Source organism: Bombina bombina, chromosome 2 (genome assembly GCF_027579735.1).
Source record: "Bombina bombina isolate aBomBom1 chromosome 2, aBomBom1.pri, whole genome shotgun sequence".
In the NCBI taxonomy this organism is placed as follows: domain Eukaryota; kingdom Metazoa; phylum Chordata; class Amphibia; order Anura; family Bombinatoridae; genus Bombina; species Bombina bombina.
Genome location: NC_069500.1, coordinates 137071996 through 137099653, shown reverse-complemented (window position 1 = coordinate 137099653; position 27658 = coordinate 137071996). Strand labels below are relative to the sequence as shown.

The 27658-nt window shown below is 36.5% G+C and overlaps 1 protein-coding gene across 2 annotated transcripts in view; it reads right to left on the bottom strand.

Moving 5' to 3' along the window:
• ITGA2 (integrin subunit alpha 2) overlaps positions 1 to 27658 on the bottom strand; it is a 266068-nt gene that overhangs the window by 34186 nt on the left and 204224 nt on the right. For both annotated transcript variants that reach the window (XR_008400607.1, XM_053701265.1), the window contains exons 16-21: positions 22307 to 22446; positions 20034 to 20185; positions 13052 to 13162; positions 12868 to 12950; positions 10870 to 11011; positions 6215 to 6307 (exon numbers count right to left, since the gene is read on the bottom strand). Coding sequence is in view for 1 of the 2 variants with exons in the window: in XM_053701265.1 (XP_053557240.1) it covers positions 6215 to 6307; positions 10870 to 11011; positions 12868 to 12950; positions 13052 to 13162; positions 20034 to 20185; positions 22307 to 22446 (721 nt within the window). In the remaining variant the exon portion in view is untranslated. The remainder of the gene's footprint in view (positions 1 to 6214; positions 6308 to 10869; positions 11012 to 12867; positions 12951 to 13051; positions 13163 to 20033; positions 20186 to 22306; positions 22447 to 27658) is intronic.

Sequence of the window (27658 nt, the reverse complement as noted above, 5' to 3'; positions counted from 1 at the left end):
ATTGAAGTTAGGTGTCAGCGATGTTAGGGAGGGCAGATTAGGGGTTAATACTATTTATTATAGGGTTAGTGAGGCGGATTAGGGGTTAATAACTTTATAATAATAGCGGTGCGGTCCGCTCGGCAGATTAGGGGTTAATAAGTGTAGGCAGGTGGAGGCGACGTTGTGGGGGGCAGATTAGGGGTTAATAAATATAATATAGGGGTCGGCGGTGTTAGGGGCAGCAGATTAGGGGTACATAGGGATAATGTAAGTAGCGGCGGTTTACGGAGCGGCATATTAGGGGTTAAAAATAATATACAGGGGTCAGCGATAGCGGGGGCGGCAGAATAGGGGTTAATAAGTGTAAGGTTAGGGGTGTTTAGACTCGGGATACATGTTAGAGTGTTAGGTGCAGACGTAGGAAGTGTTTCCCCATAGCAAACAATGGGGCTGCGTTAGGAGCTGAACGCGGCTTTTTTGCTGGTGTTAGTTTTTTTTTCAGCTCAAACAGCCCCATTGTTTCCTATGGGGGAATCATGCACGAGCACGTTTTTGAGGCTGGCCGCGTCCGTAAGCAACTCTGGTATCGAGAGTTGCAGTGGCGTTAAATATGCTCTACGCTCCTTTTTTGGAGCCTAACGCAGCCATTCTGTGGACTCTCAATACCAGAGTTATTTTAAAGGTGCGGCCAGAAAAAAGCCAGCGTTAGATACGCGGGTCCTTATCGACAAAACTCTAAATCTAGCCGTATGTTAGATAAACAGCACTGATTATCCATTGAAGATAAATGAATAGGCTAGGAACCCAAATTCCATAGCTGCATAAAGGACATAAAGATATTATGACTTACATTGTAGATGATGATTTTAATTGAAATTCAAAGTTTAATAAAAAAAGAGTTTTCAGGCTCAGGACCATTTGTAAAATAAATTTTAAAAATAATCTGAAACCCGTGTTTTCAAGGACTAAACCCAAATTGGCACATATTTCACCGAAAATGCTTACTGTATAAGGGTCCAGTATTTATGGACTGGATCAAACTACTAATGTGATTTACGGGATGGATGAGTGCAGTTTATATCAGTTACAGATTCATCCTATCTGGCTATTATTATTATTTTAAGGTATTTGTAGAGCGCCAACAGATTCTGCAGCGCTCTGATCATACAGATTGCATGCGCTAAATTATGTTCCTTAAAGGCACATTAAACACCTCAAGATTTTAATATAAATTGTTTAATTACATGTAGTAAAACAACTTTGCAATATACTTTCATGATTTATTTTGTTCTCCTTTGCTGTAATTTGTTCATGTTAAACCTGGAAGTGCAGACACTGCTGTATTCCACTCAGTCTTTGGCTGCACACTCTAGTAAGCCATTTATAACCATTTCTAATTGGCCTCAGCAGAAAAAGTAACCTAAGTTACAATATGGCAGTGCACACTGCTTTATGGACTTAACCTTACCCTTATTTTCTCAATATTTAAACAACTATTATAGTTTTTAAAAATACATGTGCAAATTATTCTCAGGTAAATCTTTGCTCTGAATACACCATTCAAGCAATGGTTTAATTAGGGCCTGATTAAAAGTGGAGCACTAAAGAAGTAATTTTTTGCATGCATCAGGTTTTGCTCTTTTTATGAGTTGAAAGTAAACAGTTATTGCTTCCGAGCTAACCCGGCGAGCACAAAAAGCCGAAATTTGCTAATTGCATGCACGTTTATTTATTGAGCAAAAAAGGTGAAAAAAAGCTAACACCCTACTCGCGCAAAAACCCAATTGCATATTCTCATGTGCTCTAACTCAACATTAAAATATTAATATTTAACACCATGTTTTTCTGAATATTTCTACATAAATATGATGTTTTTTTGTACATTATATATGTATACCCTAATTAACAAATCCTTGGTATCTGGATACATACCCAAACTTTGGAAGACTGCAAGAGTAGTGCCTATCCATAAAAGTGGCGAGTTAAAGTGAAGGTAAACTTTGATGAATGAAAGCCCTTTTTTAAAAAATACTATTAAAAACAGGGGCACTTTCATTCATCAAAGTTTACAAAGCAGCCGTTTTGATTAAAAACTTACCTTTCTTCTTTGCACAGCCAGAGCAGCTTCCCCCACCCGGAGATCCTCTCTTTACACGTCATCCATGACTAATCCAGCTTCCTCCAATCATGGCTTTACCCCTAGGGTAGTCATTGCCTGAGGCCATGCCGGGATTGGAGGAAGCTGCATTAGTCATTGATGATGTGTGAAGAGAGAATCTCCGGGTGGGGGAAGCTGCTCTGGCTGTAAGTTTTTAATCAAAATGGCTGCCTTCTAAACTTTGATGAATGAAAGTGCCCCTGTTTTTAATAGTATTTTAAAAAAATGGGCTTTCATTCATCAAAGTTTATCTTCACTTTAACCTTGGTTACTAACTATCGCCCAATATCATTGCTCCCAGTATTGTCAAAAATCTTAGAAAAATGCGACCATACGCAACTATGTATTACCAACAATCTAACTATCTGACCCCTGTTCAATCAGGTTTTCGCTCGAATCACTCCACTACAACTGCCCTCCTAAAAGTTTGCAACAACATCCAAACTGGCATGGAACATGGAGACCTTACTGGAGCAATTTTCCTTGATTTTGCAAAGGCCTTTGACACAGTAAACCACAACATACTACTGCTCAAACTAAAAAAACTCAGGTATTGGTGATCGTCCGCTAACCTGGTTTTGATCGTATGTATCCGATCGATCACAGTATGTCTCCATTTCTGACAGTGACTCCCTCCCTCTCCCAGTCACATGTGGTGTTCCCCAAGGTTCCATTCTCGGCTCCCTACTATTCACATTATTTATAAATGATCTGCAAATCCTCAATTGTAAACATGTATGCAGACGACACAGTAATCTATGCAAGCAAATCCGATCTGCCACAGCTTGAGGCAGTGCTCCAAGACCAGTTCACAGAGGTAGAAAAGTGGATCTCAAAAAACAAACTCTTCCTAAACACTGACAAAACTGTCACAATGATCTTTGGAACGGGACCTAAATTACACAAATTACAAAATTCCCATCTTTGCATCAAAACAAAATCAAATTGCACACTGACCGCAGTCCACTCTTTCAAATACAAATATGTTGTTAGACCTTAATCTATCTTTTGGCCTCCACATAGAAAAACTTGCATCTAAAATCTATCCAAAACTAGGTGCCCTGTACAGAAACAAATCCTGCCTCAGCCCTACAGTAAAGGAAACTATTGTACAGCAAATGCTGATGCCAATCATGGGTTATGGGGATGTAGTATATGCACCTGCACCGCAAACTCACCTTAATAAACTTAATACACTGTATAACTCATTCTGCTGCTTTGTTCTACAATGTAACTACAGGACCCACCATTGTGACATGCTAAAAGAACTAAACTGGCTGTCAGTGGAGCTTTTCTGGGAAGCTCCCACCCCACCTGAGCAGAATGCTCTCCCCAGCTGTTCCCACCTTCCATAACCTCTGATCCAGTACCAGCACATTATTTAGTTTGCCTCCATACAAAAAGAAAGCAGCTCGATCCTCTTTTTTCCTACAAAGCACCACAATTATAGAACAACCTCCCGCACACTTTCAAACCTTCCCCAAGCCTAAAATCCTTTAAGAGATCCCTCTTTGCATATCTCAAAACAGAATGCACCTATTATATATTTCCTACCTGTTCTATGTTAAATTTTGCATATATTATGTATTAATATTGTTTTTGTATTTTATTGTACCCTATTGTATCAATGCAATGTTTTGTGGACATACTTGAAAATGAGAGAAATCTCAATGTATCCTTCCTGGTAAAATATTTTATAAATAAATGTAGAGATGATTATATAAAAGTACATATATATATATATATATATATATACACACACAAATATCTATTTAGAAATACATAGAACATATTCTGCTATGTGTAGAACATTAGAATGTGAAATATTTACAGTAAATACATAGTTAAAACCTTTATTATATGAATATTGCATTTACATGAGTTTCCATGTTTTCATCTACTTAACTGCAAAGCACTTGTATATATATATCTATATGTGTGTACATATGTATTTATGTGTTTATATGTGTCTGTAAACGTCTATGATTAAGGCAGCTAAGCCGATACATGTTAGGCGTGATGTTACCGCTTTAAATGTGACAAAATAAAGTCTTGTGTTTTTATTTTAGAAGTGTGCCGGCAAAGCTTTCTTTTCTGTTATATGTGTCTGTAAATACATATATACACATATAAATACATATATACACATACGGATTAAAAATTCAGAACAAGGCTACGACAAGGGGCCGCGTGACGTCACGCGGCCCCTGGTCGTAGCCTTGTTCTGAATTTTTAATCCGTAGCAGGCGTTGCTTACTTGTGAGTGGTGTGTACTATAGCGCTTTTAACTGTTTTTCAATAAAGTTCCTCCCTTTTATATTACGGATTGAGCCGGTCTGGGTTTGTACTACATTTGTTCACGATCATTGGAGATACCCATAGGGCACAGCCGTTTGCTAAAGTGGAGGAGGGGACACAGTGGCGAGGATCGTCTTGGGCTATATGCTGAAAGGAGGAGACATGGAGTCTACTGACAAGAAGTTAACAGCCGCATGTGGAAGAATCTAAGGGTCTCATTAGAAGCATCCCCAGCAGTACAGTGAGTGCATTTTGGTATCTGTGGTGTTTACCTTGCTTTACCGTGTGTTACCGCTGCTTGAATCAATCAATGCTGGATTAAAATCAGGTTGATTTTCAATGCCTATAAGTGTACTAACTTGGGGCTTTAAAAGAGACTCTATATAACATTACTGGTTTAACGACTTTTTCGCTGTTTGATTATTCTCCTATCTTTGAGCCCTTATAACTTTTGTGTGCAATATTATTTTAAATAATTTTTATTAGATAGTGTTATTATGAGTGTAACTGTACTTTATGTATTTTTTATGTGTTTTGTGCAACTTTAAATTTTTGCGATACAGTTAATGGGAGCTCTGAAGTCACGGTAATCATTCAAGCATAAATCGCGATTGCGCTCAAGTGATCGCGTTTACTTTCATCTTGTAATACCAGCGGTAAACCCAATGAGCACAAGCACCCGTGATAAATTTCTCATCGCTGGCGCTCTTCCTTGTAATCTGGCCCTTAGTGTTTAATATCACTTTAAGAGTGATTATCTCTGTTTTCGGTTTTTTCACTTTCTTGTTTTATCTTAACTAACATTATTATATCCTCTATTTCTCAGTAAAATCCCCAGTATTTAAACATAATAAACTGTAATCTGTTTATTTTTTTTATGTTGTAGTAGCAATATTCCAAAACATGCAAAAAATATCTGACACCGAATCAACAACTGTATAGTTAGTTACAGATTATGAACATAATATACATAGGGTCCTATTTATGATGGTGCGAGCGGACATGATCCGATATAGCGGATCATGTCCACTGCACACCGATAAATGCACACAGCATAGCATTCTTGTGAACTGCTGGTGCAATTCCGCCCCTGCAGGGCTAGCAGGGGGTGTCAAGCATCCCGATCGTATTCGATCGGGTTGATTTCTGCCAGCCGCCTCAGAGCAGACGGACAGGTTATGGAGCTAGATAAATATGCCCCAATGTATTTACACTATACTTTACAAATAGAAATATAGTTAGAAAATACCCCCCTGTGTTTGTTTCACTTCTAAGCATTAATATATAATAGACATGAGCAGCCGCGAAAAATTCGGTTCGGATCGATTCAGACCGATTCAAATTTCGGTTCGGATCAATTCGAATTTGGAAGAAATCGAATGAATTTGTTTCGGATTCTTTCGGATTCGTGTGAAATTCAGTTCGGTTCGGTTCGATTTGGTTTGAATCGATTCGGATTTTTCGGAATTTCGGCACTGTTAAGTGGGATGTGCTGTGTATTACACTAGTATACTGTACAATACTAGTGTAATACATGGCCATCTGAATCAATTCAGATTTATTCGGTAGATTCGGCACTGCCGCAATTCGGAAATTCGAATCGATCCGAATTCCGAATTTGGCAAAATTCGTCCAAATTTCGATTCGGACCGAACCGAACCGAATCGCACATGTCTAATATATAAATATTGTTTGACTATATAGATATAAACAATGTTATTTGTACAATTGCACACATATTTGTCTTTATAATCAATGATAAAGCATATAGTTTACCTTTTGTTTTTCTTTCAAAACTGGAAAACCAACTTGACAAGATACTGACTCCTGTGTGCTGCCAACCTGACATAGCACTTCAGTTCCATCACTCTGTAAAAAGGAAACCAAAGTTAATCCTGTGTTTTAATTTGAAAATGACAAATCTTCTATCTGTAAATAATTATTTCTATTTTATTTCTATTTTTCATACCAACCCCCAATTTTTTTTAAATTGTTCTGTGGGGTTTCATGGTCTGTATGGGTTTACTGATTTAAATATCACTGTCTGAATCTTAGTTTGGAAAATACAAAACAAGGATAGAGGGGCATTGCCATCCAAATTGGGAATGTGCATTCAATTTTAGGCATATTGGGAAACGTACTTTGAAGGGGAAAAAAACCCATACTTTATTATAAAACAAACATTTTATAGACATTGAAACTAAAATAGTTTATTTGTGTGCAATGGATGAATATAATATAATATAATCATAGAAAAAAGTGAACACCTATATTTATTTAAAGGGACATGAAGTAACAGTTTTATTTTGAGAATTAGATAGAACATACAATAAATAATAAGTTTAAACATTACACTTTAAAAGCGTACAAAAAGTATCCAATGTTAATATACCTGTGTATTCATATGTATCAAAATAGTCACATTTACACAGCAGACCCTTGAGAGTCCTTAGCCTATGATTACTTTAACCATAAAAGGCTCAACCCACAACAACACATGTCACTTTTGGAGTATTACTCTTACCCATATATATATAGATCTGTTCCAGGTAAAAAATGGAGGACCGGGTCTATGTTCCTCCTACCTCTATTCCGGAATAGCAAATAAAGGTACAAACACAGTGTTGCTATAGTGGTATCCCCCTCGATGAGCGGTGACAGCTGAACTCACCCGCTGAGCTATTCATCAAGTCCGATTTGGGTTGTAGAAGGCATCAAACAATTAGCAAGAGGAGACCTCTCTCTAGTCACACAAATGCTATTGCGGGCCTTTCTCTACTCCTCTTTTCGATCGGTTCCTCTGCTTACAGTGGTCTTCGGTTTGCGCTGTTTGACGTTGTGACATCACGGGCATTGCATGCATCGCCTGCAATTGGCTCATGGCTTGGAGGTATGATTACTCTGGAATGTATGGAATGTACTCAGACCATTCCTTTTCTTGGCTGCTCTATATTGCATTGAGTTCAGCTATGTCATTGTGATGTGATGCCATGGAATTTTAAAGATATAGAGAATAAAGATTTACCATTTAACTGGTTCTGGATTATTGTACAATTTTTTACTTCAACATTACACTTTACTTCTGTTATTACATGTTTTCATTCTCTTGGCATTCTTTGTTGAGCAAACAGCAATGCATTACTATAAAATCTTGTGAGCAAATGAGAAGAGGCATTAATGTGCCTCTGTTAGAGCATTTTTTTCTTTTCTTATTATGGGTTTAATAACCCCTGTAAAGTGGTAAAATATATAAATAAAGTTGTTGTTTAGTGTTGCTCCAGATAATAAAATGCCTTTTGAACTAATTAAGAGTTAGCATATTTATCTGTGCCCTAATAACTAACTGCATCCTCATGTGGAGTGGGAAGGGACCCTGAATTTGACTTTTTGTTCACCCCTGTTTTTAAAGGGAGTTTACGCTAGAATTTTCCTTTAAGTAAAAACAGGGTCAGAAACTTCCAAATCAAAATAAGAGGAAATCCTCTACCTAGTTTTATAACTGATATTGTGAAATAAAATCTCAATGAATAGTACGATTTTAACTTGCTTTTATCTATCCCATATCCTGCAGCTTGCAGGGCTATGTTCATCTTGTATTAATTTGTTATTTAGTCTGTTTTATGTATCTCCATTGTCCCCATGAATCAGTGCCACTGTGCTCCTCCACTCATTTACTCAGCACTATGCAATTTGCTGGCACTTTACAAATAAATGGTAATTAAGTAGGATCCAAAGCATACAATATGTATGCTAAACCACTGTAGCATTTCAAATACTGGGTCAGAGTACAAGTGGCATGCTATTTAGAGCGTACACTTTTCTAGAAGTAATTGTTTTGCAGGCAGCAGGTAGCGCGTATTAGAAGTTGAAAGTAAAACGTTTGTGCTCAAGCGAAACCTGATGCTGTGTAAACATTTTTGGAATAAAATGACACTATGTTTTTCATAATTATCTTCTATGAGTGGTATTTTATATATATATTTCTATTTTTATAACAAAATGGCTTCTTCAGGCAAAAGTCAGTATTTCGTGTGACCTCCCATGGAACTAAGCACATCTTGAACTCTTTTGGAGAGACTGTCCTGAAGTTTTCTGAAGTAATGTTCTGGTATAATATACAAGACTTCTTTCAGCACTTCCCAGAGTTCTTCTTTAGATGTATGTCTTATTTCTTTCTCTGTCCAGGTTATCCCATACTGCCTTTATAATATTCAGGTCTGGACTCTGTGGAGACCAGTCCATGACTGCCAGTGTTTTATCAGCTGTTTCTCTCTCTCTAAATATGATTTCACTGTATTAGAAGTGTACTTGGGATCGTTATCATGCTTAATAATAAAACCATTTCCAATCAGGCGCTTTCCAGAAGGAATGGCAAGATTAATTAAAACTTATTTGTACTTTTCAGTATTCATGACCACATCAATTCGGACAATATCGCCAACACCACTGGCAGAAATGCAGCCCCAAACCAGGACAGACCCTCCACCATGTTTCTCCAACTCTTCTTCTCACATATTGTCAATGATTGGACCCAAACATTTCAAACTTGGATTCATCACTCCATAATACTCTTTCCGAATGATCTTCATTCCAGTATTTATGAGCTTTAGCATATCTTAGCTTTTCATCCTGTTCCCCTTCTGAAAAAGTGGTTTCTTGACTGCTACCCTTCCACAAAGACCATTCCTGATCAAACTTCTTCGGACTGTAGAAGGGACAATTTGGCATCCAGATGAAGCTCCCAGATGCTGAGCCAGGTTGTTGCAGGACTTCTTCAGGTCTCTCAAATAAGAAACTCTGAGAAACTTCTAATCAGATTTTGAACGTTTTCTTGGCCATCCAGTCCTTTTTTGTCCTTGACCTTTCCTGATTCTTCAAATGTCTTTATAACAGCTTGAATATCACATCTTGAGTATTCAGTTTATTTGCGGATTTATTTGCTGATTTCCCTTTGAGAGTGGCCTTGCTAGTGCAAAAGTATGATATTATGTCTGCCAAATTCTGTGATCTTTGGTATTTTGAATGGAATGATGCGATTTAAAGACTTTTATCACAGCAGTCATTTTTACATGAAATATTAGGAAATATATAGGCGTTAACAATTAAATTAATTAGGGTTCCATTCCATTTAGGTTTATGAGAGCCAGGTTCCTGCTATTGATCAAGTGTAAGGGGAGGTCACACTAAATACTTGCCACTTTAGCCTATATAAGCTGTTTGTACAGATTTTTTTCAGTTTTTTTAATACTGCATACACATATACTGTATTTTCTTGCTGTCTTCTAATAAAGAGACTGAGAAATAATTATATATGGTCATTATACCATTGCTAAAACAACAAATCTAATGGCTTAAGACTTTTTCACAGTACTGTGTGTGTGTGTATATATATATATATATATATATATATATATATATATACACATACACACAGTATATGCATTTCATCATTTAAAGGAACATGAAACTCACATTTTTTTTCTGTCATGATTCAGATGCAATGAAAACTTTCTTTAGATAGAATATGTCATTTTAAATAACTTTCCAATTTACTTCTACAGTCTATTTTCCTTTGTTCTTTTGGTATCCATTGTTGAAAAGTATACCAAGGTAGGCTCAGAAGCAGCAATGCATTACTGGGAGATAACTGCTGATTGGTGGCTGCACATATATGTTTCTATCATTGGCTCACGTGATATATTCAGCTAGCTCCCTGTAGTGCATTGTTGCTCTTTCAGCAAAGGATACCAAAAAATAAAGCAAATAAAGTAAATTGGAAAGTTGACTTTCCATGTGTATTCATTTTATTAAAAACCTATGTTCCCTGGGTGTCTATGGGGGACTTGTCTGCTCTATGTCTTCTTGGTTTTGAGAAGTATATGGGGCACGTATGTACTCAAATTGCTGAGGGTGAGGATGCTGTGGCAGCAGATTTCTCAGTGCCTAGAACAGCACAAAATCACTAATCTGATCTTATTAAATGATCTTAAAATGATCATAAGAACTGTACTATTCACTTTGTATTTTGTGGGCATGTAATACAGAAATTGTGTTTGCATACTATCGCATACTATCAAACTTAAGTGGCTGAAAGTTATGTAAATAGTTCTGCAGCATAAAATATACATTTTCTAATTAAAACTTTTATATATATATTTTTATTAGTGTTTAAATGTCTAATTAATACTTTTTTGTATTTTTAATAACAGCATTTAAGAGACATATATGCATAGGTGCATTTCTGTTTTGAATTAAAGCATTTTTGCTATATCCTTGTAAAGTATTATCTTTTTCAGGAGCATATTTATATATGCTGTGTTTGCAGTGTCATTGGATCAAGAGGAGATGAAAAGGGAGAAAATACTATAAATGAAAATAACTGTAATGTGTAAGCAATAATAAGCACTAAATAAAAATAAACTGATACCTACTGGTGTACTGGAAGATGCAAAGAACAAGTTCCTTGAGAAAACAGCATTTATCCTTGTATTGTACGCGTTCTCTCTTTTATTCATCAAAGTCACTTGATACATAACTCGTCGGTTTTTACTGCTCACAATAAATGGTAGTTTGCTGTTAGATAAAAATATAATAGGTAAGATGTCATATATTAATCAGTTACAATTTTATGGGGCATATCTATCAAGCTCTGTATGGAGCTTAAAGGGACATGAAACCCAATTTTTTTCTTTCATGATTTAGAAAGAGCATACAATTATAAACAGCTTTCTAATTTACTTCTATTATCTAATGTGCTTCATTCTCTTGATATTCTTTGCTGAAAAGCATATCTAGATATGCTTAGTAGCTGCTGATTGGTAGCTGCACATAGATGCCTCCTGTGATTGGTTCACCGTGTGCATTGCTATTTCTTCATGAAAGGATATCTAAAGAATGAAGCAAATTAGGTAATAGAAGTACATTGGAATGTTGTTTAAAATTGTATTCTCTACGTTAATCATGAAAGAAAATGTTTGGGTATAGTGTCCCTTTAAAGCCCCGTGTTTCTGGCGAGCCTTCAGACTCGCCAGAAACACAAGTTATGGAGAAGCGGTCTGAAGACCGCTGCTCCATAACCTGTCCGCCTGCTCTGAGGAGGCTAACAGACATCGCCGCAATTCAACCCAAATGAATACGATCGGGTTGATTGACAACCCCCTGCTATCGGTCAATTGGCCGCGAATCTGCAGTTCACAAGAGCTGCTGGTGCAATGCTGAATACGGAGAGCGTTTTGCTCTTCGCATTAAGCGAGGTCTGTCGGACCTGATCCGCTGATCGGATCATGTCGGACAGGCCTTTAATAAATATGCCCCTATATCTTTTACTTGAAAGGAACATACATCACATATTTTCATTTTTGCATCTGATATTTTTGTAAAAAGGGTTTTTCATGTCCAAAATAAAAAATATATAATTGTATCTGTGCTGGTGGGAGTGTGTCCACCAACATAACTGTGGCTGTTGTCTTTATTAGGGGAATAGTCTGAGTAGAAAGATTTAGTGATGTAAATGAAACTGGCAGAGGTGTTTAAAGTGATTGTCGGTTGACAGCAAATTGAAAGGCAAACTAGTAATACCTCACAATAGTCTAGGCAGTAAATGATAAGATGGTACATGATTGTCTTGGGGTTTTAGGGTGAAGATTGGCAGAATTTAGCAAATGATTGGATATTCGGAGAGAGGAGATTCAAGTACCAAGTAGGTCCACCTATTCTTGAAAAGCTGACTTAAAACCCCCCTCCCAAAAGAACAACAACTTTTACCAACTATAGAAACCGCTTATTTTGACTGAATTTAAATTTAAGGCATAGAGAACTTAATTAGAGCAACTTACATGTATATATATAAAATGATCAAATTGCACAAAACAGCTGTATCTGATAAACATTTACATTTGCTATAATTACCTTCTTAAGTACACATTATAGCAAATGGGTAAATTAAGGGTATGTGACTTGAAAACACCATTTTAAAATGACAGTCTACTCCAGAATTGTTATTGTTTAAAAAGATAGATAATCCCTTTATTACCCATTCCCTAATTTTGCATAACCAACACGGTTATATTAATATACTTTTAACCTCTGTGATTACCTTGTATCTAGGCCTCTGCAGACAGCCCCCTTATTTCAGTTCTTTGACAGACTTGCATTTTAGCCAATCAGTGCTGATTCATAAATAACTCAATGGGAGTGAGCACAATGTTATCTATATGGCACACATGAACTAGCACTGTCTAGCTGTGAAAAAGTGTAAAAATGCACTGAGATAAGATTAAGGGCATATAAATTAGCATATGAGACAACCTAGGTTTAGCTTTCAGCAAAGAACACCAAGAGAATAAAGAATATATCTATTAGAGTACAGAATTAACATATCTAATGCATATTAACACACATCAACTTATGAAACACATATCCAAACTTACATATCACTTGGTTTTGGCTGAATCTGTAGAGAAATGTCTGAGATACAAATTTTGTCCTCACCGCAATCCTTTAGAAAAGGAATCTAATACAAACCAAAATAAACCATATTTAATTTGACAAATTGATGGGATGACAGGAATGTATCTTACAAAGAAAGTAAACGTTTTTTATTTTTGTACTTACAAACCATTCACTTGAACCTGAGGAGTAAGGATTTAATACTGGGCTTGCACTGGGATTTTGAGCTGCAATTTTAATACGTAAAGCCAGGGCATTGTCTGCATCTGATGGCTCCTATTGATAAAAAGGCATCCACATTGATTAAGGTGTATTTTAGTGTAAGATATTACAGCATTTAATAGTGATAGAACATTTTATTTTCAAATAAATTCCTAAGATCACTTGAATGTCTGTTTTATTCCATTAGAATTTGTTAGGGCAAACATGTCACATTCAGAGTGTTTATTTTTTTGCTTTTTTTTTTATACTTTCTTTCAGTGGTATTCTAACCCATTAAAAAACCTTGCACTTTGAATAGGTGGCCTAAGTTTTAAAAGCAGTATTTCCAAAATATCTCTATTACTTACATTCAGATTAGATACTTATAAGTTGTTTGTTCCCTTTATTTGTAGTAATTGTTGAGATAGTGGGTCTGTATGTATGATCTATGACAAAATCATCTGTTTCAGGGTACTTTCATTTACCAAAAGTGTCTCCGTATACAGATTGGCCACTGAACCCTTGTTTGTTAAAGATAAAAACATCTCAGATAAAATATCCTCTACTATTCTAAAGGTCAATAAACCTGTAATAGGTAAAGTAAATTACTATATAAGGGCCAAATTGTGTACACACAGGAATTCAGTATCTAATTTATATTCTTGTTTAAATAAACAAAAAAATAACTGATCAACATACAAGTAATGTGAGACATAATGTAATTATACCCATGAGCAGAGACAACGTTTTCCATTCCATTTAAAATTTTAATGACTATGCCCAACATTTTCCCCAACATCTTCATCTTAGAGTTGGGACATTCACTTTCATCCTCCTCCTTCTGCCAGACAATAAAAGTTTTATGTTTTACTTATTCATTTACTAATCCTGAGAAGAATTAAGACCAATGAAATACCCCATAGGTAAAGTGGTCGACCAAACCTTGTTTTTGATAGGAGTGTTTCTCCAATTGTAAGAAGTTAGACACTACTTTCACCCAGCCACCCTTCATGGTGGTTCTTGCATTGTGCTCTTCCATAAATTTTGGATTTTAAGATTTGTACAGATTAGTAAAATGCAATTTAAGGATTTACAGGTTGCACTTGAAAATCATTTTGCAAAAGCTTTTATGAAGTTGTCAAAATTTGTTTATGTGGGTGAGAGGACAGAAACTTGTATGTAATTAAATGCCTTATTTGAAAGTAGTGTACAAAAATGCGCTGTGTATACATTATTTGAGTCATTCTTTACATATAGATATTTTCTATCCATCCAGACTTTGAGGCCTAGTTATCAAGCCGTCAACCTCAAATACGCTGGAATTCCACAGCGTATTTGTGGTGAGGCTGATTCGCCTTAGTTATCAAGCCCTAGATACCGGCAAAAGTAGAATTTTGTGACGTAAGCTTCGATCCGCCGGACTCAGTCTGACACAGATCGATTCTTACGTCACTCCAGATGTTCCGCACACAAGTGCGGCACTATCTGACTACTTTTGCTAGTTATCAAAAAACTAGCAGGTACGCTCGGCACTTTTCCGGCCCAGCGTACCTGGTTTTCAAACCGCTGCCCTGGAGGCGGCGGATCCCATAGGAATCAATGGGAGTCTGACCATAGCGAAAGTTCATGTTCGCTACTGCCCGACATCCCATTGCTTCCTATGGGAGCTGTCTACACCTAACACTCTAACATGTACCCCGAGTCTAAACACCCCTAATCTGCCCCCCCCTACACCGCCGCAACTAAATAAATGTATTACCCCCTAAACCGCCGCTCCCGGAGCCCACCGCAAGCTATACTAAATATGTTAACCCCTAAAAAGCCGCTCCCGGTCCCCGCCGCAACTATAATATATGTATTAACCCCTAAACCGCCGCTCCCAGACCCCGCCGCCACCTACATTATACCTATTAACCCCTATAATAAAGTTATTAACCCCTATCCTGCGGATCCCGGACTTCGCCGCAACTAAATAAATAGTTTAACCCCTAAACCGCCGCTCACGGACCCCGCCACAAACCTATATTAACCCCTAATCTGCCCCCCCTACACTGTCGCCACCTATAATAAGTTTATTAACCCCTATCCTGCCCCCCCCCTACACCGTCGCCACCTATAATAAGTTTATTAACCCCTATCCTGCCCCCCCCTACACCTCCGCCACTGTAATAAAATTATTAACCCCTAAACCTAAGTCTAACACTAACTCTAACACCCCCCTAACTTAAATATTAATTAAATAAATCTAAATAATATTTATCTTATTAAATAAATTAATCCTATTTAAAACTAAATACCTTTAAAATAAACCCTAATATAGCTACAATATAAATAATAATTATATTGTAGCTATTTTAGGATTTATTTTTATTTTGCAGGCAACTTTCAGTTTATTTTAACTAGGTACAATAGCTATTAAATAGTTATTAACTATTTAATAGCTACCTAGCTAAATTAAAGAGAAATTTACCTGTAAAATAAAAACTAACCTAAGTTACAATTACACCTAACACTACATTATACTTAAATAAATTAATCCTATTTAAAACTAAATACTTACCTGTAAAAAAAAACCTAAGATAGCTACAATATAATTAATAAATATATTGTAGCTATTTTAGGATTTATATTTATTTTACAGGTAACTTTGTATTTATTTTAGCTAGTTAGAATAGTTATTAAATAGTTATTAACTATTTAATAACTACCTAGCTAAAAGAAATACAAAATTACCTGTAAAATATTGCCTGATCGGACCAGCCAATAGAATGCGAGCTCAATCTGATTGGCTGATTGGATCAGCCAATCGGATTGAACGTCAATCTGATTGGCAATGGCTGATTCAATCAGCCAATCAGATTTTTCCTACCTTAATTCCGATTGGCTGATAGAATCCTATCAGCCAATTGGAATTGAAGATACGCTATCTTGGATGACGTCCCTTAAAGGAATATCCATTCGTCGTTAGTCGTCGGGAAGAAGAGGATGGCTCCGCATCGGCTTGTCTGAAGATGGCTCCGCTCCGGATGGATGAAGATTGAAGACGCCGTCTGGATGTAGACTTCTATTGGATGGAAGACTTCTTCCGCGCCGCCTGGATGATGACTTCTGCTGCTCCGGATCTCCTCTTCGGTTCCATTGGTGGGTCGGCTGGCTGAAGACGACTCAAGGTAGGATGATCTTCAGGGGGGTAGTGTTAGGTTTATTTAAGGGGGGTTTGGGTTAGATTAGGGGTATGTGGGTGGTGGGTTTTAATGTTGGGGGGTTGTATTTTTCTTTTACAGGCAAAAGAGCAGAATTCTTTGGGGCATGCCCCGCAAAAGGCCCTTTTAAGGGCTGGTAAGGTAAAAGAGCTTTGAACTTTTTATTTTAGAATAGGGTAGGGCATTTGTTTATTTTGGGGGGCTTTGTTATTTTATTAAGGGGCTTAGATTAGGTGTAAGTAGCTTAAAATTGTTGTAATATTTTTTAAATGTTTGTAACTTATTTTTTTTAATTTTTGTAACTTAGCTTTTTTATTTTTTGTACTTTAGTTTATTTAATTTAATTTAATTGTAGTTATTTGTAACTAATTTATTTAATTAATTTAATGATAGTGTAGTGTTAGGTTTAATTGTAACTTAGGTTAGGATTTATTTTACAGGTAATTTTGTATTTCTTTTAGCTAGGTAGTTATTAAATAGTTAATAACTATTTAATAACTATTCTAACTAGCTAAAATAAATACAAAGTTACCTGTAAAATAAATATAAATCCTAAGATAGCTACAATATAATTATTAATTATATTGTAGCTATCTTAGGGTTTAGTTTACAGGTAAGTATTTCGTTTTAAATAGGATTAATTTATTTAAGTATAGTGTAGTGTTAGGTGTAATTGTAACTTAGGTTAGTTTTTACTTTACAGGTAAATTTCTCTTTATTTTAGCTAGGTAGCTATTAAATAGTTAATAACTATTTAATAGCTATTGTACCTAGTTAAAATAAATTGAAAGTTACCTGCAAAATAAAAATAAATCCTAAAATAGCTACAATATAATTATTATTTATATTGTAGCTATATTAGGGTTTATTTTAAAGGTAAGTATTTAGTTTTAAATATGATTAATTTATTTAATAAGATAAATATTATTTAGATTTATTTAATTAATATTTAAGTTAGGGGGTGTTAGGGTTAGTGTTAGACTTAGATTTAGGGGTTAATAATTTTATTACAGTGGCGGCGGTGTAGGGGGGGCAGGATAGGGGTTAATAAACTTATTATAGGTGGCGACGGTGTAGGGGGGGCAGATTAGGGGTTAATAAGTTTAATATAGGTTGCGGTGGGGTCCGGGAGCGGCGGTTTAGGGGTTAAACTATTTATTTAGTTGCGGCGAGGTCCGGGATCCGCAGGATAGGGGTTAATAACTTTATTATAGGTGGCGGCGGTATAGGGGGGGGCAGGATAGGGGTTACTAGGTATAATGTAGGTGGCAGTTTAGGGGTTAATACATTTATAAGAGTTGCGGCGGGGACCGGGAGCGGCGGTTTAGGGGTTAATAACTTTATTGAGTTGCGGGGGGCTCCGGGGGCGCCGGTATAGGGGGTAGAACAGTGTCGTTAGTGTGGGTGCTTAGTGACAGGCTAGTAATAAAGCTGGGAAAAAGCCGAAGAGCAGCGAGATCGGATGAGTGATAACTCTCACAGTCCGCTGCTCATCGCCCCGTACTTGGTGCGCGGCTTTTTGACAGCTTTATTGATAACTTAGGCAAAATTTTGCAGGTCCGTGGCAGCGATGGTAGGCGAGCTTAGGCGGGCGTATTGAACCGGCGAAGGCAGGTAAAGTAGACGCGTTGATAACTACCCCCCTTTATTTGTATGTCAGTCAATAATTGCCTGTAAAAGCATATATGTTCTGTTCCACTCCAGCACCATATTTCTTTAGTGGGATAAATAGTATGGACCCACTCAAAAAATATTTATTGATTTATTTTTTCAGTTGTAAAAACACATTTTAGAGTGAAATGGCTACGGTCTGTAACATGTAAGGCAGACAAAGGGCTTTAACAAAGACATACATAAATATACATCTCTAAAGATGTATATGTATGTATATATATATATATATATATACATATGAATTTATGTATTTATATGTGTATTTATGTATTTATATGTGTATATATGTATTTATGTATTTATATGTGTATATATGTATTTATGTATTTATATGTGTATATATGTATTTACAGACATATATACACATATAAACACTTACATACATATGAACACATATAGACATATATAAGTGCATTGAAGTCCGTTGCAGTTAAGTAGATGAAAACATTTTAAAGCATATTTATGCAATATTCATATTTAGTAAAGTATACTGTTTATGTATTTACTAAAAATGTTTCACATTCCAATGTTCTGAACATAGCAGAAAATGTCCTTTAAATTTCTAAATAGATATTTATATATATGTATAAATATATATTGTACCAAAATACCATGAGATATATGTGGAAATATTTATTTATGAATACATATAACATATTCTTGTATATGAAGAACATTGAAATGTGAAATATTCATATTTTCATGTCGTGTTAGAATAAGCGATCGGATTTGTGGTAGAGTGGGGTGTTAGGGTTTTTTTTGTTACTTTTTTTCTTCATTGACTTCTATAAGGGAATATTTGAACGCGCATGCAGTATTCTAACTTTAGCTTTTTGCGCTTATCGAGTTAGCGCAAGAGCAAAATCAATTTACTTTCATCTTGTAAAATATGAGTGCAACCTGACAAGCAAAAAAAGCTTCCTTCTAGCGAAGTTAACACTCGAGTGGAAGCTTTAATTTATGTTCCACTTATAATCTAGCCCTTAGCAGGTAATGAGGCCAGAGCTCGCTGAATATCCCCTTTATCTTCTGACTGGAAAGGAACCAGTGTCTGAAGTAGCTGAAGGATGAATATTTAGGTATTTCAGCTCTTTATTTTTATTAGTAGAAAAGGATATAGTTGTTAGGTATCAGTTTCCTGTGGAACTAATATATACTATATCATGGATATGTATGTTAATTTATCATCAACCCCCTTACTTATACCTTCCTCCAAATATGTTTTTGCTTGGCCATGAATGAACCGACTATAATAGGAAGGAGATGGGTAATTGTAGTGGTGTAAGTGTTCAGAACCTTAGACTTTTGCCATTGACCTTTCCACCACTATGCTTCTCCTTTAAAGGAGCAGTCAACACTGTAGATTTGCATAATCAACAAATGCATGATAACAAGACAATGCAATAGCACTTAGTCTGAACTTCAGATGAGTAGATTTTTATTCTGACAATTTTAAAAGTTATGTCTATTTCCACTCCCCCTGTACCACGTGACAGTTATCAGCCAATCACAAATGCATATACGTATTTGCTGTGAATTCTTGCACATGCTCAGTAGGAGTTGGTGACTCAAAAAGTTTAAATATAAAAAGACTGTGCACATTTTGTTAATGGAAGTAAATTGGAAAGTTGTTAAAAATTGCATGCTGTATCTGAATCATGAAAGTTTAATTTTGACTTGAGTGTCCCTTTAAGTATTAAGACATCGATTTATTGTTAAGTACAAATCTGGATACATAAGAAGTTTATACAGTACAAGGTATATAAAGAAGGTAATTTATTTTTTTGGATGGTCTTATTTTAATGATTTGGTATAAACAAAACTTTTTTTTGCCTTTTAAATATAAAATGTGCAAATCACCTGAACTGAATCCAAAAACATTAATACTTCTACTAAACTAGGTAATTTCCTGACAATCTATTTCATTGCTTCCTTATCTATTTTTTTCTTTCATGATTTAGAAAGAGCATGTCATTTTAAACAACTTTCTAATTAACTTCTATTAATTTTACCATAAGGAACATTTCAATTAATTATACTGAATACATTAATAAATTGTTTTGCCTTACCTGAACATAGAATATGTGCTCAAAGCAGCTTTCCACTGAACTAATTTCAACACTTTTCTGTAAAAGTCGATCATTATTTTCTTTAAACTGTCCTCTAGAGGTTACTCGTGATGACTGGAGATCAGCGTCTATAGTTGCATTGTATATGACAGCTAAAAATATTGTGAAGATATAGAAGGTTATCATACTGAATAATAATTGTAAAATATGTTGTTTTTCTACGTCCAAATTTACAGTGTTTACAAATAGATATGATCATTTTATTACCCATTCCCCAGGTTTGCCTAACCAACGCGGCTATATTAATAAACTTTTTACCTTTGTGATTACCTTGTATCTAAGTCTCTGCAGACTGTACCTTTTTCTCAGTGCTATTTACAGACTTGTATTTTAGCCAAATAGTGTTGACTCGTGAATAACTCCACAGGAGTGAGCACAATATTATCTATATGACACACATGAACAAGCAGTGTCTAACTGTGAAAAGCTATACAAATGCACTGAGATGAGAGGCGGTCTGTAGTGGTTTCGAGACAGGCAGAAATTTATAAAAAGTTTACAAGTTATAAAGTATAATAATATAACATTGTCGGTTGTGCAAAGCTGGGGAATTGGTAGTAAAGGTGTTAGCTATCTTTTTAACAATTAAACATTTTGGAATAGACTGTCCTTTTAAGTAAAACAACATTCATAAATACATGCACTCTAATAACGCTCCCTGCACTATCCATTAAAAGTATAGTGTTTGCTAAATGGTTTTGGCTGCATTAAGACACTTTGAGGCTTATTTATCAAAGGTCTTGCGGACCTGATCCGACAGTGCGGATCAGGTCCACAAGACCTCACTGAATGCGGAGAGCAATACGCTCTCCGTATCCAGCATTGCACCAGCAGCTCACAAGAGCTGCTGGTGCAATGCCGTCCCCTGCAGACTCGTGGCCAATGGGCCGCCAGCAGGGAGGTGTCAATCAACCCGATCATACTCGATCGGGTTGAATTGTGGCGATTCATGTCCGCCTGCTCAGAGTAGGCGGACAGGGTTATGGAGCAGCAGTCTTTAGACCGCTGCTTCATAACTGCTGTTTCTGGCGAGTCTGAAGACTCGCCAGAAACACGGGCCCACAAGCTCCATACGGAGCTTGATAAATGGGCCTCTTTGGCTAAAATATTTAACCATCAACTTGTAATACCAGTTATTCTTAGGGGCCGATTTATCAATGTTTGGCGGACATGATATGCTGTAGCGTATCATGTCCGCCAGACATCGCTGAATGCTAACAGCATACGCTGTCGGCATTTAACATTGCACAAGCAGTTTTAGTGAACTGCTTGTGCAATGCCACCCCCTGCAGATTCGTGGCCAATCACCTGCTAACAGGGGGTGACAATCAACCCGATCTAATACGATCAGGTGGATTGATGTCCACAGCCTCAGAGCAGGTGGACCAGTTAAGGAGCAGCGGTCTTATAACTGCGCGGAAACAGGGGCATCAGGGGCCGTTCGCCCCTTGATAAATCGGCCCCGAAGTGTGAGTTCGTGCAAAAGATAATGCACCTTGTGCTATCAATTGCACTCTATTCAGTTTTCAGTTTTTAGGTCTTTAATTTAAAGTGACAGTCTATTCAAAATAAAACTTTAATGGTTCAGATAGGGCATGCAATTTTGAACAACTTTTCAATTTACTTTTATCATAAAATTTGATTTGTTTTCTTGGTATTCTTTGTTGAAAGCTAAACCTAGATAGGCTCATATGCTAATTTCTAAGCACTTAAAGGCTACCTCTTATTTTAGTGCATTTTGACAGTTTTTCACAGATAGACAGCGCTGGCTAAGATGTGCCATAGAGATAACATTGTGCTCACTTCTGTGGAGTTATTTATGAGTCGGCACTGATTGGCTAAAATGCAAGTCTGTCAAAAGAACAGAAATAAGGGAGCAGTCTGCAGAGACTTTGCTACAAGGTAAACACAGAGGTAAAAAGTGTTTTAATATAAGTGTTGGTTATGCAAAACTAGTTAATGGGTAATAAAGGGATTATCTATCTTTTTAAACAATAAACATTTTCAAGTAGACTGTCCTGTGACTCCCGTTCAATGACAGCTGTACTAATGGGTTACAAAAGCTTAGAAAAAGAAGCAAACATATCAATTCGGATCATTGAGAACTTGCCCATAGTTATATAGCTCATCTAATCAAATCTGCTACATTTTCCTAAATAGAATTTCTGCATTTTTCTGTGCAGGAAGGTTAATTTTCCCCCCCGGGTACTTACCTACTGTGGTTTTGGAGTTGGATGGTCGAAAATTAGCACTTAAACATATTTTTACAGTTACTTCACTATTCTTGTTGGTAAGAGTTATATATTCTGGTATAAATGAAGCCTTAATGGAAACATCTGCTATGCTCTGTGACCTGATGACAGCAAAATATGGAAACAATTTTCAATGCAAGAATAATATATTTAAGCTTTTTTATTTTTCCACGATTACTATTGAATATTTCACAAGTGCTTTCATTAATTGTAAAGAAAAACTTTGATAGACCATGTGACTTTTTTATACTTAAAATCATGATACTTGCCAGTAGTTAGTAGAATAACTCATTTAGGGCCAGATTACAAGCGGAGCACTATTTAACGCTCCCACTCAAGCATTAAATGCACTAGAAGTTAGCTTTTTGAGTGCGTCAAGCTGCGCTCGTATTACAAGTTGAAAATAAAAAGTTATCTTGCACGCTGATCCGCTCACGATAATTATTTATTCATAAATACATATTGCACTCAAAATCTGGCCCTTAATTAAGTATTTGTTATATACCTCATGATAAACATTTTGGACTAGATTATGAGTGGAGCGCAAAATTGTGCTTTCGCAAGCACTATATTTCCACTCCACTCAGTAATACTGGTGCACGCAAATGTGTGCTGGTATTACAAGTTAAGCACAATGCAAACGTGCGCTTCCCTAGGCTCCAATGGGAGCCTCGTTCGCATGCCATGAGAACCTAGCGCAGTGCAAGGGGTAAGTCGCACAGCATTGGGCAGCAAATTAAAAATATATATCTATATATGCATATATATTTACATATACTGTATATGTATATGCTTATACACATATAAACACATAGGGGCCCCGTGTTTCTGGCGAGCCTTCTCCATAACCTAAAGGCCACTGCTCCATAACCTGTCCGCCTGCTTTGAGGCGACGGACAGACATCACCGGAAATCAACCCAATCGGGTTGATTGACACCCCCTGCTAGCGGCCGCAATATCAGATCATGTCCGCTCGCATCATGATAAATAGGCCCCTTAAAAGTAAAAACACAGTCCCTATAGACTTCAATGTAAAGACACTTTTATTTTTAATTTTTTTCTAACACCCCATATCCGCTCACTTTCAATTTTTCTTAAAAAAAAAATAAAGATTCTCATAATTTTTATTTAATAAAAAGAACTGTACACTTTATTTTGGAGGCAATTGGGGCACATTTTTTTTAAATAACCAGAGGTCTGACCTCTGGTTAATTGTACAAAGTGCTCTTGCGAGCTTGTGGGATCATTAAATAGCCACTGGTAATTGCTAGTTATTTTTACATGTCCTAGTAAACGGGCAAATTTGCTAGTTTACGGGCACACATTAAAATAGCACTTCACTTGTAATCTAGCCCTTTATAAATTAAATTAAATTAATTGCTCTAGGGAATATTGGCAAGTATCATGTTTTAAGTATAAAAAAGTCCCATGTTATCCAAAAAAGGTGATTACTTAAAACTTTACAATTTAAAGGGGCAGCATACTGTAAAATTGTTTCCCTTAATGTGTTACTCAAACACATACCTATAAATAGAAAAAACAGAGAAACTGATAATTTTGCAGTGGTCTCTTAATTTTTTCCATATATATATATATATATATATATATATATATAGTGCTTTTGTGTATATATATATATATATATATATATATATATATATATATATATATATTAGTGAGTACTAAAAAAACGATTATTGATTGATATATTAACTTCGAGAAAAGCAAAAGGGACAAAGTTATATATAATGCTTCATATATTTTGCAGCCCCCTCTTGTGAAAACTAGATTTACACAATGGTTGCAAATATCAGATATTATGAGATGGCAGAGGTGGTGGTACTGGTGATTACTCCCACAAAAAAGATATATATATAAACATACATATATACATACATACAGGGAGTGCAGAATTATTAGGCAAATGAGTATTTTGACCACATCATCCTCTTTATGCATGTTGTCTTACTCCAAGCTGTATAGGCTCGAAAGCCTACTACCAATTAAGCATATTAGGTGATGTGCATCTCTGTAATGAGAAGGGGTGTGGTCTAATGACATCAACACCCTATATCAGGTGTGCATAATTATTAGGCAACTTCCTTTCCTTTGGCAAAATGGGTCAAAAGAAGGACTTGACAGGCTCAGAAAAGTCAAAAATAGTGAGATATCTTGCAGAGGGATGCAGCACTCTTAAAATTGCAAAGCTTCTGAAGCGTGATCATCGAACAATCAAGCGTTTCATTCAAAATAGTCAACAGGGTCGCAAGAAGCGTGTGGAAAAACCAAGGCGCAAAATAACTGCCCATGAACTGAGAAAAGTCAAGCGTGCAGCTGCCAAGATGCCACTTGCCACCAGTTTGGCCATATTTCAGAGCTGCAACATCACTGGAGTGCCCAAAAGCACAAGGTGTGCAATACTCAGAGACATGGCCAAGGTAAGAAAGGCTGAAAGACGACCACCACTGAACAAGACACACAAGCTGAAACGTCAAGACTGGGCAAAGAAATTTCTCAAGACTGATTTTTCTAAGGTTTTATGGACTGATGAAATGAGAGTGAGTCTTGATGGGCCAGATGGATGGGCCCGTGGCTGGATTGGTAAAGGGCAGAGAGCTCCAGTCCGACTCAGACGCCAGCAAGGTGGATGTGGAGTACTGGTTTGGGCTGGTATCATCAAAGATGAGCTTGTGGGGCCTTTTCGGGTTGAGGATGGAGTCAAGCTCAACTCCCAGTCCTACTGCCAGTTTCTGGAAGACACCTCCTTCAAGCAGTGGTACAGGAAAAAGTGTGCATCCTTCAAGAAAAACATGATTTTCATGCAGGACAATGCTCCATCACACGCGTCCAAGTACTCCACAGCGTGGCTGGCAAGAAAGGGTATAAAAGAAGAAAATCTAATGACATGGCCTCCTTGTTCACCTGATCTGAACCCCATTGAGAACCTGTGGTCCATCATCAAATGTGAGATTTACAAGGAGGGATAACAGTACACCTCTCTGAACAGTGTCTGGGAGGCTGTGGTTGCTGCTGCACGCAATGTTGATGGTGAACAGATAAAAACACTGACAGAATCCATGGATGGCAGGCTTTTGAGTGCCCTTGCAAAGAAAGGTGGCTATATTGGTCACTGATTTGTTTTTGTTTTGTTTTTGAATGTCAGAAATGTATATTTGTGAATGTTGAGATGTTATATTGGTTTCACTGGTAAAAATAAATAATTGAAATGGGTATATATTTGTTTTTTGTTAAGTTGCCTAATAATTATGCACAGTAATAGTCACCTGCACACACAGATATCCCCCTAAAATAGCTATAACTAAAAACAAACTAAAAACTACTTCCAAAATTATTCAGCTTTGATATTAATGAGTTTTTTGGGTTCATTGAGAACATGGTTGTTGTTCAATAATAAAATTAATCCTCAAAAATACAACTTGCCTAATAATTCTGCACTCCCTGTACATACATATTCACACAACCCCAATTCCAAAAAAGTTGGGACAGTATGGAAACCCCCCCCCAAAAAAAAAAGTCATATAAAAAATTTAATTCACCCTGTAGTATATTGAAAACACATTATTAACACATTATTCAATGTTTTACTTTGTGAATTTAATGTATGTTTGAAAATATACCCTTATTTTGAATCTGATGACTGCAACACGTTACAAAAAATTTGGGACAGGGGCAATTTAGGACTAATATCGATGTAGAGTTGAAATAAGAAGGTGATGTGAAGCAGGTAAGGCAATCGTGTAATCAGAGTATATAAGGAGCCTCCAATAAAAGCCTAGTCCTTCAAGAGCAAGGATGGGTCGAGGCTTGACAATCTGCCAACAGATGCGTCAGCGAGTAATCCAACACTTTGAGAACAATATTCTCCAAAGACAAATCAGTAGGATTTTGCTCATTTCACCTTCTACAGTACATAAAGGGAAAGGACGAAAACCACCTCTCAATGCGCGTGATCTCTGATCCCTCAGATGTCACTGTCTCAAAACCCTTCACTAGTCTGTAATGGATATCCTGACGGGCTTGGGAATACTTTAATAAACCTTGACAGTCAACACCATTCGCTGCTGCATCCACAGATTCAAGTTAAGGCTTTACTATGCAAAGCAGAAGCCATACATCAACACTGTCCAGGAGTGCCGCCAACTTCTCTAGGCTTGATCTCATCTGAGATGGACAGTACCACAGTGGAATGATGTTTTTTAATCCAACGAGTCAACATTTAAAATAGTTTTTGGAAAAAATAGCTGTCATGTTCTCTGGGCCAAGAAGAAAAAGACCATTCAAGCTGTTATCAGCATCAGGTCCAAAAGCCACCATCTGTCGTTGTATGAGGGGGTGTCAGTGCCCATTGCATGTGTAACTTGCACATCTGTGAGGGCACCATTAATGCAGAAAGATATGTATACATTTTGGAGCAACATATGCTGCCATCAAGACTTGGGGGCATATTTAAGAAGGTGCGAGCGGACATGATCTGATATTGTGGATCATGTCTGCCGCACATCGATAAATGCTGACAGCAAACGCTCTTGCCATTTATCATTGCAAAACAACAACAAGTATTGGCGCACATCCAAGTCCACATATTTATAACATATTTATATATGCTGCAAAAAATATTTTTGCTTGCTAAATATTCTTAAAATTGTTAAAATAAAATTGGGATCATTGTCACGCAATATTATTAACATATTTATGCTGCAAACAATTTTGCCTGTATGCTTTTAAATTATTAAATAAAGTTGGGATCTTAGTCACACAATATGGCCATATTCTGCTAAGTCAATCACCACTTACAAGGTGTCCCAAAATAGACTGGTCCTAACACTAATCAGTTTAGCTTTGCTGGGCTGAATCATTCGATTCTAATATTCAAATACAGAATTCCAACATTACAAGTACTATGCCTCAAATCATGACTGCACAGAATTAAACTCCCTAGCTTTATATATATATATACCACAATCACATTGTCTGGAACACACCTGGGCAGGAGGTGTGCTTTAACCAAAGGGATTTGGTAAGCTCCCTATTTAAGAAATACAACAACAAGGGGGTTTGGTTAAGCACACCAAAAAACATTTTATATATTAGCACACATATTGTGAGAGTGATGCCAAAGTGACCAAAATAATTACAAAACAATTATTGGCGCACATCCAAACACTTAAGTCAACATATTTATAACATATTTATATATGCTGCAAAAAATATTTTTGCTTGCTAAATATTCTTAAAATTGGGATCATTGTCACGCAATATTATTAACATATATTTATGCTGCAAAATTCTTT